The sequence below is a fragment of the Scyliorhinus canicula genome, chromosome 17 (assembly GCF_902713615.1).
Source record: "Scyliorhinus canicula chromosome 17, sScyCan1.1, whole genome shotgun sequence".
NCBI lineage: Eukaryota > Metazoa > Chordata > Chondrichthyes > Carcharhiniformes > Scyliorhinidae > Scyliorhinus > Scyliorhinus canicula.
The window spans coordinates 111,373,749-111,386,778 of record NC_052162.1 but is presented as its reverse complement, the minus strand read 5'-3'; the positions used below and the strand labels follow the sequence as shown (position 1 = coordinate 111,386,778).

The 13,030-nt window shown below is 46.5% G+C and overlaps 1 protein-coding gene across 1 annotated transcript in view; it reads right to left on the bottom strand.

The window, feature by feature from the left end:
• The window catches only part of LOC119951521 (zinc finger protein 729-like), a 98,627-nt gene that overhangs the window by 38,593 nt on the left and 47,004 nt on the right, over window positions 1–13,030 (bottom strand). The window contains exon 5 of the mRNA XM_038774724.1: window positions 6,598–7,674. Within this exon, the coding sequence (XP_038630652.1) occupies window positions 6,598–7,674 (1,077 nt within the window). The remainder of the gene's footprint in view (window positions 1–6,597; window positions 7,675–13,030) is intronic.

Genomic DNA, 13,030 nt, shown 5'->3' with positions numbered 1-13,030 from the left:
CGAAGAGTACTAGAAAACCTCCCCCCCAGGATATTGGTGCCCCTCTGGTTCAGATGCAACCCGTCCTGCTTGTACAGGTCCCACCTTCCCCAGAATGCGCTCCAATTATCCAAATACCTGAAGCCCTCCCTCCTACACCATTCCTGCAGCCACGTGTTCAACTGCACTCTCTCCCTATTCCTAGCCTCACTATCACGTGGCACCGGCAACAAACCAGAGATGACAACTCTGTCTGTCCTGGCCCTTAACTTCCAGCCTAACTCCCTAAACTTGTTTATTACCTCCACACCCTTTTTCCTACCTACATCGTTGGTACCAATGTGCACCACGACTTCTGGCTGCTCACCCTCCCCCTTCAGGATCCTGAAGACACGATCAGAGACATCCCTGGCCCTGGCACCCGGGAGGCAACATACCTTTCGGGAGTCTCGCTCGCGACCACAGAATCTCCTATCTATTCCCCTAACCATTGAATCTCCTATTACTATTGCTTTTCTATGCTCCCCCCTTCCCTTCTGAGCCCCAGAGCCAGACTCAGTGCCAGAGACCTGGCCGCTGGGGCCTTCCCCCGGTAGGTCATCCCCCCCAACAGCATCCAAAACGGTATACTTGTTTTGAAGGGGAATGGCCACGAGGGATCCCTGCACTGTCTGCCTGTTAGTTTTCTTTCCCACCAGCCTCTCCCTCTGTTCTCTCTTCTCCTTGTGGGCCCTAATAGAGATCAGATCTCCCCTAACCACCGCCTTCAGCGCCTCCCAGACCGGCCCCACTCGAACCTCCCCATTATCGTTGGCCTCCAGGTATCGTTCTATGCTTCCTCAGACCCTCTCGCTCACCTCCTCATCTGCCAACAGCCCCACCTCCAGGGCTTGTTTATTTGATTAACATACCTTGTTAAATCTAAATAAAACAATATTAATAATAATAATTATCTTTATTAGTGTCGCAAGTAAGCTTACATTAACACTGCGATGAAGTTACTGTGAAAATCCCCTGGTAACCACACTACGGCGCTTGTCCGGGTACACCGAGGGAGAATTCAGAATGTACAATTCACCTAACAGCAGGTCTTTCGGGACTTGTGGGAGGAAACTGGAGCCACGCACACGCGGGGAGAACGTGCAGACTCCGCACAGACAGTGACCAAGCCAGGGATCGAACTCGGGTCTCTGGCGCTGTGAAGCAACAGAGCTAACCACGGCGCTACTGTGCTGCCCTGTTTTAAACTTTTACTTGAGTCCGAACACTAACAGATTACATGCAGTTTCTTAACCATAACATGCAAGTTCCCATTTATCATGCGAGTGTCCCTTTAAAAAGGTTTGGTCTGATCACATGGCTTGAAGCAAGGCTTCAGTGATGTCATTTGTGGGTGGAGCTGGGCTACAGATGTCAGGTGAGAGGGGGTTTAGTGTTTTGGTTTGTTGCTTTGGACTGCAGAAGAAAGAAGCAGTGTTTCTCTGTTTTCTCTGTTTCTATTTTAAAGCTGTTCCAGTGAACTGAAAGCACATTGGATGTGGCAAACTGTAACTTTAAAGATAGAGTTGCTTTCTGGAGGAGCTTTGAATCTGCTGGTTGGAACTGAATCAGAATCTCAGGGAAAGGACCAATCCCATTAAAGTGAGATTACAGTGTGCTGGACCATGCCCTTGAAAGGGGGTTTGGCTTATTGATTTTGTATTGAATTGGAATAGCTTCTAAGGGGAATTATTAAGATTTATATACAGAGATTACTGTTGTTTTTTCATGTTTGTAATTGAGAACAAATTCCTTATAAGTGTTTTATATATGTTAACTACATTCCAATAATAAACTTTGTTTTGATAAAAGTGCCTAGGTAGTCTGATGAATCACACCTGAAGTGAAGGCTCTTGTGCTCATCCTAGCCAAATTCAACATTAAAGGTATAGGTCAGGTGAGCTTCATAATACATGTTGGAGTTTCTAAGCCCTGGCCCATAACACATTAAACAACACTGAACATGAACATGCAGTTCTTGTTCCGCTATCACATAAAGGCAATACTTGCATCTATGAAGCCTTTTAAAGCAGACCAAGCAGGCCAGCAGCACGGTTCAATTCCCGTACCAGCCTCCCTGAACAGGCGCTGGAATGTGGCGACTAGGGGCTTTTCACAGTAACTTCATTGAAGCCTACTCGTGACAATAAGCGATTTTCAATTCTTTAGGGGGCTGTTTAGCACAGGACTAAATCGCTGGCTTTGAAAGCAGACCAAGCAGGCCAACAGCACGGTTCGATTCCCATAACAGTCTACCCAAACAGGCGCTGGAATGTGGCGACTAGGGGCTTTTCACAGTAACTTCATTGAAGCCTACTCGTGACAATAAGCCATTTTCATTTCATTTTCATTTTTTCTTCTGTTCGGGCCATTGGTTGAGAATCCATTTCCAAAATTTGTCTTGATGTCAGCTTTCATGACATTTCTGCTCGGTTTCCACAGCCTTCTGCTGTAACTAGTGAATAAAGCATTCCTTACTCTCTCTCGCTAAGCTCCACCCCCCCCCCCCCCCCCCCACCCCCACCGTCAAACAAAGGTTCTCCCCTGAAGTTTCTTCCCCTGAGCTGACTCAGACCAGCACACCAAGGACTGTGGAGAGTCCTCCCCGGCAAACTATTCACTCCCCTCCGATTCCACTGGTGAGGACATTGGACTCGGATATGGACACCATGGATGACGTCGCGGCTGTCCCGCTGCTGCCGGAGGAAGGGGACGAACCGCCCCTCAGGCATTCACATTGGAAAAGACGGGTGCCTAGCTGTTATGCCCCTCCTACGTCAGAGACCGAAGTGGAGGATCCGGACTTGGCTCGGAAACAAAAGAGACCCGTGAGTCAGGAGGACCACGGACGCTCCTCGGACTTTGGGGTGGGAGGGGTGTAATGACTTAGACCAGGCCTTTGAGATTGGCCAATTAGAGTACGGGTTCCCTGATTAGTGGCCCAATCAGGGAACCCCTTTCTCTGTACATAACAGGGAGTGTCAGATCCTCTGCACTCCCAGTGTAGACAGCAAGCTGAATGCACCTGCTTGTCCTGCTGTTGGTTTTGACAGTAAAAGGAATTCTGGTGAAGGAACTTCTACCTCTATGGACTTATTACAGAATGTTATTGTTTATTGTGGGGGGGAATTGAACACAAAAGTAGGGAGGTTATGCTTCAGTTATACAGGACATTGGTGAGACCACATCTGGAGCACTGTGTACAATATTGCTCTCATTTAAGGAATGCTCTGGGCAGTACCCAATGGTTTGCAGCATTTGAGGGGGCTAGGCAGTGCGAGCTGGGCTGTGTGCTGGTCATCGCGCGCGGGGGGGGAGGGCGACACAGGGGCTGACGGGCCTCTGCTCTGGTGCTCACCACACCACCGATCGGCAGTATGCGACCTGCGGCTCCGTTGCCAAGGTATTCAATGGCCGGCACAACGTCCGCTTGCACTCCCGCGACGTGAAGTACTGATCGGGAAGTGCTCAGCAGTCTGTAACTGGGATGGATGCAGCTATTGGACAGTGAGAGGGAAGCCAGGCCAGGTTTGTCGGTGAGGAATACCGATCAGAGAAGGCCCGTCAGTATGACTGACACATGTCAACACTGAAAGAAACATTCAGCATTACTCTGTGTCGCCACTCTCTGCAAACCAGGAATTAAGTGCTGTTGGTGAGAATGGAGAAGGAGATAACTTGGATGTTTGGATGATGCAATGCAGTGGAAACAGTGAGAAATATTGTGACATTATGTGTGTGTGATAAATTATTTCATCTCATATTGTTATGGGCCAGAGTTTAGAAAACTCCAAAATATATAATGGAGTTCACCTGACCTACAATTGTTTATTGATTTTGGTTATGATGAGCACAAGGGCCTGCCTTTCAGGGGTTATTCAACAGAGGCCTTAAGCATTTTTAATCAATAACAAAGTTTATTCTACAAATTCAGTTAACATTTTTATGAACACACACAGTCAGCATTGTTATCAACTACCAACATAAATACCTCACACAGCTACAGTACTCTGTATATAACTCTTAATAACTTCCCTTTACTGTTTCAATTAAGTAACAACGTCCATAAACCAGAAAACCCTTTTACCATAAAAGTAGGTTTGAATACCTTGCAGAAAACAGTTATTACTGTTAAATTATCAAGTGATCTGGAGACAACTTTTAACATGCAGAGAGAGACACACAAGACTTCTGTGTCTCAATCTAGCGTCCAAAATGTGTAAGTGAAAGTAAAACTCAGAGCCACAGCCCAGCTCCACCCACACAATGACCTCACTGAAGCCATTTGATAATACAAAACATTTGTTAAAGGGACATTCCCATGACAGTCTAAAGGCATAGTTTATAAAGTAAAACCTAGATTGTACTTTTTTCTATACTCGTTTAAATTTCTAAAGAAATGGGAAGATATTTAAAACAAAGACTTTGTAAATGTAAGAAAGCACATGCTCAAATGAAATTGTTTTATGAAACCAGAGGCTGATTTAGCACAGGGCTAAATTGCTGGCTTTGAAAGCAGACCAAGGCAGGCCAGCGGTTCAATTCCCGTAACAGCCTCCCCGAACAGGCGCCGGAATGTGGCGACAAGGGGCTTTTCACAGTAACTTCATTGAAGCCTACTTGTGACAATAAGCGATTTTCATTTCATTTTTAATATCATTTCAGTTTACTTTTCAATTGTTAAAAAGTCATAAACTTGGAAAAATCAGGCATTGGAAATAAAGTTTAAAAATTTAATAAAAAGATTAAATATGAACTATGGAGTTTTTCTGCTAGAGGCAGCGGCAGAGATCACGTAGCCGACAATACACTGATGCCCTTTAGGCCCGTGCTTTGGGCGCAAAATCATGGAGGGAAGATTCCTCCATTTTGTAGCTGCTGACAAGTAAGGCAACAGGACTGTGTGAAGAACTGAAGATGGATTATTTTGTAATAAGGAAGAGAGGGCCAGAGACACAAACAGGTCAGGATCGCACAACTGAATCATCTGGAGAGAGCTTCACAGGAGAGTCCACAGCAAGATAAAGCAGTGCTGCTGTGAGCTGTATACAGAGCCCCAGGACCTCTGATGATCAACGCAGTAAGAAACTGAAATCGGGAATAAAGCAGTATAAAGATGATTTCTTGAGATATGGCTTTTATTGTGCCAATCCGAATCAGGATGCAAAGCCCATGTGTGTTATATACAGGGAAGCACTGGCAAATGTGAGTTTAAAACCAACAAAGGCATTTGAACACTAAGCGTGGCGGGTTTGAGGACAAACTTCTTGACTTTTTTCCCAAAGGATGCAGCGAGAACTTAAATCGTCAGCTGAAGGTCTTAGCAGAAATGTAACATTGAATGATGAAGCAAGTGAGACCTTGAGGACCAGGTCAGCTCACCTGTCGCATTAAAAGTAAGCGAAAATGGTGTGTCGCAAAGGTTGGCCAGCATGGGTCACTAAGGTCAGCTGACATGGGTCCCAAAGGTCCGCCGGTTGGTAAAAGTGGGTCCAGGGTTCTCTTGTGGTTTAGGGGATAATCTTCCTCCGTGAAGACAGACACAAATTGTTTAGTTTCTCTGCCATTTCCTTATTCCCCATTATAAACTCTCCTGTCTCTGTCTGGAATGGACCCACATTGGTCTTTGCTAATCTTTTCCTTTTCACATTCCTGCAGGAGGTTTTCCAGTCAGTTTTTATGTTTCTCCCCAGTTTGCTCTAATATTTTATTTTCTCTTTATCAGTTTCTTGGTCCTCCTTTGCTGAATTCTAGAACAAGTTCCCAATCCTCAGAATTACTCCTATTTTGGCAACTTTATGAGCCTCTTCCTTTGATCTAATGGAATCTTTAACTTTTCCTGTTAGCCACGGTTACATCACTTTTCCTGTTGAATTTTTGTTTCTTAAAGGAATCTATAATTTATGTACATATGTAATAATTCCTGAAGTGCTAGCGATTGCCAATCAATCATCATACTAATTATTGTAATTTCCGAATTTACCACAGACAACTTGCCTCTCAGATCTTGAAATTTTCCTTCTGTGAGAAACACCCAGATAAAATTAAAGAAAGGATCCATGTAACCACCATAGCCCACCTTCATGGCAATGTGGCATAATTTGGGGTGATCTAAATAGAAATGAGAATGAAATATATTTTAACTTCCAAACATTGTTTCACTCTGTGATCCTTGTCAAATCTGAAACTGGGTATTCCCAACAATGTTCAAAGAGCATTGTTGTGAGGCAAAGTTGTGAGACCGGCCAGTTCATCATCAAGAAACTCTCCAACCAACCCTTGTTGCCAACTTTCAGAGTGAACAAAATGCAGTCGTGAAGAATCTAATGCAACATCAACATCAGATGCAACATCAGAATCTAACCCCTGTAATCACTTGTGAACGTGTTGGTGTCTCAGCAGGTGTGAGGAAACACAGAATCCTTCACCACACTGAGAGCAGGTGAACGGTCTCTCCCCAGTGTGAATTCGCTGATGTCTCTTCAGGGTGGTTAAATCACTGAATACCTTTCCACACGGAGAGCAGGTGAACTGTTTCTTCCCGGAGTGAATTTGCTTGTGCTTCAACAGGTGGGAGACCTGAGTGAATCCCTTCCCACACTGAGAGCAGGTGAATGGCCTCTCCCCAGTATGAACTCGTTTGTGTGTCCGCAGGTTGGATGAAGCACTGAACCCTTTACCACACGCAGAGCAAGAGAACGGCTTCTCTCCAGTGTGAACTCGCTGGTGTATCTGCAGGGTGGATGAATGACTGAATCCCTTCCCACACCGGGAGCAGTTGAATGGTCTCTCCCCAGTGTGAAATCGCTGGTGTAGCTGCAGGTTGGATGAATGACTGAATCCCTTCCCACACTGAGAGCAGGTGAATGGCCTCTCCCCAGTATGAATTCGCTGGTGGGTCCGCAGGTTAGATGAAGCACTGAATCCTTTACCACACTCAGAGCAAGTGAATGGTTTTTCCCCAGTGTGAACTCGCTGGTGTATCTGCAGGGTGGTTGAATGACTGAATCCCTTCCCACACTCAGAGCAGGAGAAAGGTCTCTCCCCAGTGTGAACTCGCTGGTGTATCTGCAGGGTGGATAAATCACTGAATACCTTTCCACATGGAGAGCAGGTGAATGGCTTCTCCCCGGAGTGAATTCGCTTGTGTTTCAACAGGTGGGATACCTGAGTGAATCCCTTCCCACACTGAGAGCAGGTGAATGGCCTCTCCCCAGTATGAACTCGCTTGTGAGTCCGCAGGTTGGATGAAGCACTGAATCCTTTACCACACTCAGAGCAAGTGAATGGCTTCTCCCCAGTGTGAACTCGCTGGTGTACCTGCAGGGTGGATGAATGACTGAATCTCTTCCCGCACTGGGGGCAGGTGAAAGGTCTCTCCCCGGTGTGAAATTGCTGGTGTGTCTGCAGGGTGGATGAATGACTGAATCTCTTCCCACACTGGGAGCATATGAATGGCCTAGCCCCAGTGTGAATTCGCTGGTGTGTTTCCAGGGTAGAGGAACGACTGAATCCCTTCCCACACTGAGGACAGGTGAATGGCCTCTCCCCAGTGTGACTGCGCCGATGAATTTCCAGCTCTGATGGGGATCTGTATCCTTTCCCACAGTCTCCACATTTCCACGGTTTCTTCATGTTTTGTGTCTCCTCGTGTCTCTCCAGGTTTGAAAATCAATTGAAATCTCATTCACACACACAACACGGGTCCGGTCTTTCCCGCTGTGAATGGTATAATGTTTTTTCAGGCTGTGTAACTGGTTAATGCTCTTTTCACAATCAGTGCTCTGGAACACTCTCACTCGTGGGGTGGGTGGGGGGTGTCTTGGTTGTTTTCCATCACACTGAGATTGTAAATATTTTCAAACCGACAGATCGGGCAAACATTTCTCCTTCGAGGTACAAAGGCCGATGAAATTCAGGTGCTGATGGGTCGAGTGACTCTATCAGACCTCGACGTGATGTTTGAGATTTCTGTCTGTAATTCCTCGTTTTCTAACATTCTGTAAAAATAAATCACAACAGACATCGCTGTCAGTATAGTGTCCTTTAGTTTCTATGGTACGTTCTTTGCTCTCTTGTTCCCCAAAAGCTGTAAATCTCCTTCCCACACACTCTCCCTCCATTCTCACTCTGCAGTATCTAATATTCACCCTCCCAATTCGCCTGAAGGTGCTGATTCAGGCTGATTGACAGATCCATGCTCACTGCTTCCTGTCCTGGACACAGAGACCATAACAAATAGGAGCTGCAGTCAGCCATTCGGCCCATCGAGCCTGCCTAACCATCAGGGGCTGTTTAGCTCACTGGGCTAATTGCTGGCTTTGAAGGCAGACCAGGCAAGCTGGCAGCACGGTTCGATTCCCGTAACAGCCTCCCCGAACAGGCGCCGGAATGTGGCGACTAGGGACTTTTCACAGTAACTTCATTTGAAGCCTACTCGTGACAATAAGCGATTTTCATTTTCATTTCAATGGGATCATTGATCAATCTGCCTCAGCACCATTTTCCCACACTATCCCTCGATAACTTCAATATCTAGAAACCTGTCAATCTCTGTCTTGAAAATACTTGACGACTGAGGCTCCACAGTCCTCCGGGATAGAGAATTCCAAAGCTTCACCACATCCTCGAGTGAAGAAATCCCTCCTCATCTCACCTTTCTTTCCATTTTCCTGACTGTTCCCCATAACCCTTGACTCCCTCGTCAATCAGAAATCTGTCCAACTCAGCGGTCAAAATATTCTGTGAACTCCAGACTCCACTGGTCCCTGTGGAAGAGAAATCCAGAGACTAACAACCCTCTGAGGGAAGAGATGACCGGAAATATATAACGTAGCTGCAGTACAATATTACACAACTGGAAATAATAATAAATGTACTTTATTACAGAACCATCAATAATATATCTAATCTGGAGCATATAACACTGGACATCTCTCTGTCTGATATTAATTTACTGTCCCCTTAAATGTCAGCCATCTCCTGGGGAAACCAGCCCTTTAATTGTGAACATTGGGAAAAAGACCATCCTTTTAGCCAGACAAATAAATGTGTCAAGCTGAGGGAGCAAAGGATGTCAATGTCTTTAAGAGAGAGAGAGAGACCTGGGCCAAGCTTTGCAGAGTCTGCACCCTCCCTGGATTCACTTCCTTTCCCTTCAGTTGCTGCAAGTGACCAATTGAAGGTGAGAATGAGAAAAGAAATGGAAAGGGGGAGAAAAGAAAGTGTTTTACTCACAGATGTTGGAGACAGGAAGAGGTTTCAGTCTGTGCGACCCTCAAGCCTCATCAGCCCGCGGTCTGATTGGCTGGAGGACCAGGCTCCTTCCCGTCATCCTTGTCTTCCCATTGGTCGAGACCTTATCAGCGAGGTCGGGGGGGGTGGGTACTCCCCCGCACATGCGCAGTCCCGGGCTGGGATGAAATGGTGAGAACACTGAGCGGCTTCTCGCTTTGAAACATTGTCGGAAGGAGGGGGAGGGGAACAATGGATGGGGGCGGGGCTGCCCTGTCCATGCGGCCGGGCCTGCGCACTGGAACCCGGAGACGTCACCGCGAAGCAGGGTGATCCCTATTGGCTGATCCAGGCAGGGCTCCATTGTGACGTCACAATGTGGAGGTTGGACAATGAGTTTCAGACTGAAACTTCCTCCTCTGGGCAACATCTGGGAGCAAATCAATGTCTCTCCCTTTCCATTTCTTATCTAATTCTGGGGGGACATTGGGGACTTGCAGCAACTGAAGGGAAAGGAAGTCAATCCAGTCTGTTTGTTACACACACTTTTAGTTCACTAATCTAGATATATATCTGTCTGGGAGCCTGCATGAAGATTTTCAGATCTCTGTGTCCAGGCCAGGAAGCAGTGAGCATGGATCTGTCAATCAGCCTGAATCAGCACCTTCAGGAGAATTGGGAGGGTGAATATTAGATACAGCAGAGTGAGAATGGAGGGAGAGAGTGGGGTGGAGGTTTACACCTTTTCACTAAATGAGAGAGGAAAGAATGTTGCAGAAACACGAGAACTGAATTCCTATCCTATCCTGGCTGTGATGACTTTGAAACTCCTTTCACAGGATACTGGATGGGGAAGGGTTTACAGACAGAAATCTCAAACCAAATATCTGTTCTGAATTTCTATCCTGTACTGACAGTGATGACTTTCGCAAATTGCTTTACAGGATATTAGAAGAGGAGGAATTGCAGACAGAAATCTCAAGCCAAACATCACGTTCAGAGCCAACAGTCACTCAATTCCGTGTGACCTGAACACCATCGGCCTTTGAATCCAGAAGGAGAAATATTTGTCTGTTCCACCTTATTAAAAAGATTTTAGACATAGAATTTACAGTGCAGAAGGAGGCCATTCAGCCCATCGAGTCTGCACTGGCTCTTTGAAAGAACACCCGACCCAAGCCCACGCCTCCACCCTATCTCCACCCTGTCCTCCCCACATCAATGCAACTGGAAAAGCACCGAGACACACAGGCACCCAAGTTACTGTGTTCCATTCATAAAATTCATGCAGTGCAGAAGGAGGACATTTGGCCCATTCAGTCTGCACCAACCTTCCAAAAGAGCACCCTACCTAGACGGCACCCCTGCCCTATCTCTGTAGCCCCATCTAATCGTTGCACATTAAGGGGCAATTTAGCATGGCCATTTCACCTAACCTGTACTTCTTTGTACTTTTGTTTGAAACCAGAGCACCCGGAGGAAATCCACACAGATAAGGGGAGAACGTTCCAGCCAAGCCAGCAGACGGGCTATCTGCCCAGCCAGTTACCAACAAAGGCATCTGGTCCTAATCTCCAATAATGGTGCCAATGACCTCAGCACTAACTGTTCCAATATAAAGGTTTCAACAAGGCACAATAACAGACAAATATTTCTCCGTCTAGATTCAAAGGCCGATGGTTTAGTCAACCTGCAGCCAGTGTCTCCAAGAATAAAAGGAACCTGGATTCCAACTGAATACCTCAGGTTTCCAGCCCTGGGAAAATACATGCTTTATCCAACATCTCGGAGGAATGGTGGGAGGTGTGTCACATGACCTTCCTCCAAGCTGCTTGCACTTGTAATATTGTCCTGTGGAACTGAACTCAGGCAGTCGCTGCTGGATCTCTGAAGGAAACAGTAGCTCCAGGCAAACAGCCTGTGCTGTCCACATCTTACCATCAAGCCCGTGGCAGCAGTGAGAACTCTGACCCGCATCAAAACTGCAAACTGGGAGGGGGGAAACTGGGAGGGGAGCCCATGTGATGGGAGCACAGGAGCAGCTGTGTTTTTGTGAGCTCTGAAGCTACTCACCGTTTAATCCTTTTATTATCCTGATGCACATCTCATTATTACTTGCTTTTGGTGCATATGCCTTGTACTATGTCCCTAGAGGATCCTGGGTATATTTTGACGATGAGAACCTGAATGAAGTCACAAAACCCTCGTTTGATTGAGGGGATGAAATGAATGAAAATCACTTATTGTCACAACTAGGCTTCAAATGAAGTTACTGTGAAAAGCCCCTAGTCACCACATTCCGGCGCCTATTCGGGGAGGCTGTTACGGGAATTGAACCGTGCTGCTGGCCTGCCTTGGTCTGCTTTAAACACCAGATATTTAGCCCAGTGTGCTAAACCATCCCCATTATTGGGGATGGGGCCCACCTTGCAGGGGGGGTTTTGCTGGTGAGTGGGTCGATACCCCGGCGGTGCTGTCAGCATCATGATGATGGCTGCCATTGTGAATGATGTTCTGGATGCTGATGCTGGTCTCAGCTCCGTGGTCCAGCTAATTGGTGTTGACTTTGATGAACTGTGAAATATCCTTGAGAGAATAGTGGAAGCAGAGAAGAGAATCCTGTTGCTCGATGGGGCAATCTCCCTGGTGAGGGCTCACCTTCAGTCCTTGGGAATCCTGTTGCATGATGTGTCGTTCCTTCTGACCGACTCAGGGAGTCAGGGCTGGACGAGGAGTGCTCGCGTTCCCGATCCCTTGAGGGGAGCAGGGAATGAGTTCCCGGCTGAATTTAAGAATTAGCTGCCATGCTTTCACAATCTTGACTTGAAGTCTGGGCTTTTCGAGTTTGACAGCACATTGTGTCCCGTCTTTAAGGCCTGGGGACAGTCCAAGACCTCGACCATTGGTCTGATTGTCTTGTCATTGATGCTGGTCGAGAGGAGTTGGAGGTGGTGGACACATCGGGTTATTGCCTCTCACCGGGGCCGACGTTTCTTGCTGACTGGGCGGCTGGACGGCAGTGTGACGGAGGCAAAGCCGTTTCGTTCGATGGAGCTTTGGACGATCCTGTCCTGACTTTGGCCTTTCCAGACTCCATGGATGGTGTTATTATCCTACAGTTCATCAATTTTCCTGAACTTTATTCCCTTGTGACTTTGCCGCTGATTTTATGTTGTTGTCTTTTCTCCTCACAAGGGTGTGGGATATATGAGCTCCGAGGCGGTGGTCGCCTGTTATCCTGTTCTGGTAACAATCATACTGAGCCGGCAGGGTGACATGAGGTTTGTACAGAGTCTTGTCTTTTTCTCTCTGATGTGCTGTAATGCTTGTATTTACAAAGAGGGACAACATTTTCAATACCTCTCACCTCCTATTTTAGAGGTGAGTAGCCCCACGGCAGGGTGGTGGGTGGATGGTCGGAGTGGTGGTGGGTGGTACGGTTATGTAAGTCCTCACTAGGGATGAGGAAAGCCCCAAGTTTGAACTATCTGTGTTGTTTTAAAATTATTTTTGTTGTTATTTAGGGTCTATGGAATTTGTCAGTATTTCCCACAAAAGTCCGGACAGATCATATATCATAGAACATAGAACATACAGTGCAGAAGGAGGCCATTCGGCCCATCGAGTCTGAACCGACCGACTTAAGCCCTCGCTTCCACCCAATCCCCATAACCCAATAACCCATCCTTTTTTTATAAATGTTTTTAATTCAGTTTTCATGTTTTATATTGAACAAATTACAAATTGTTAGAGAGAGAAAAAAAAACACGCAAAAATT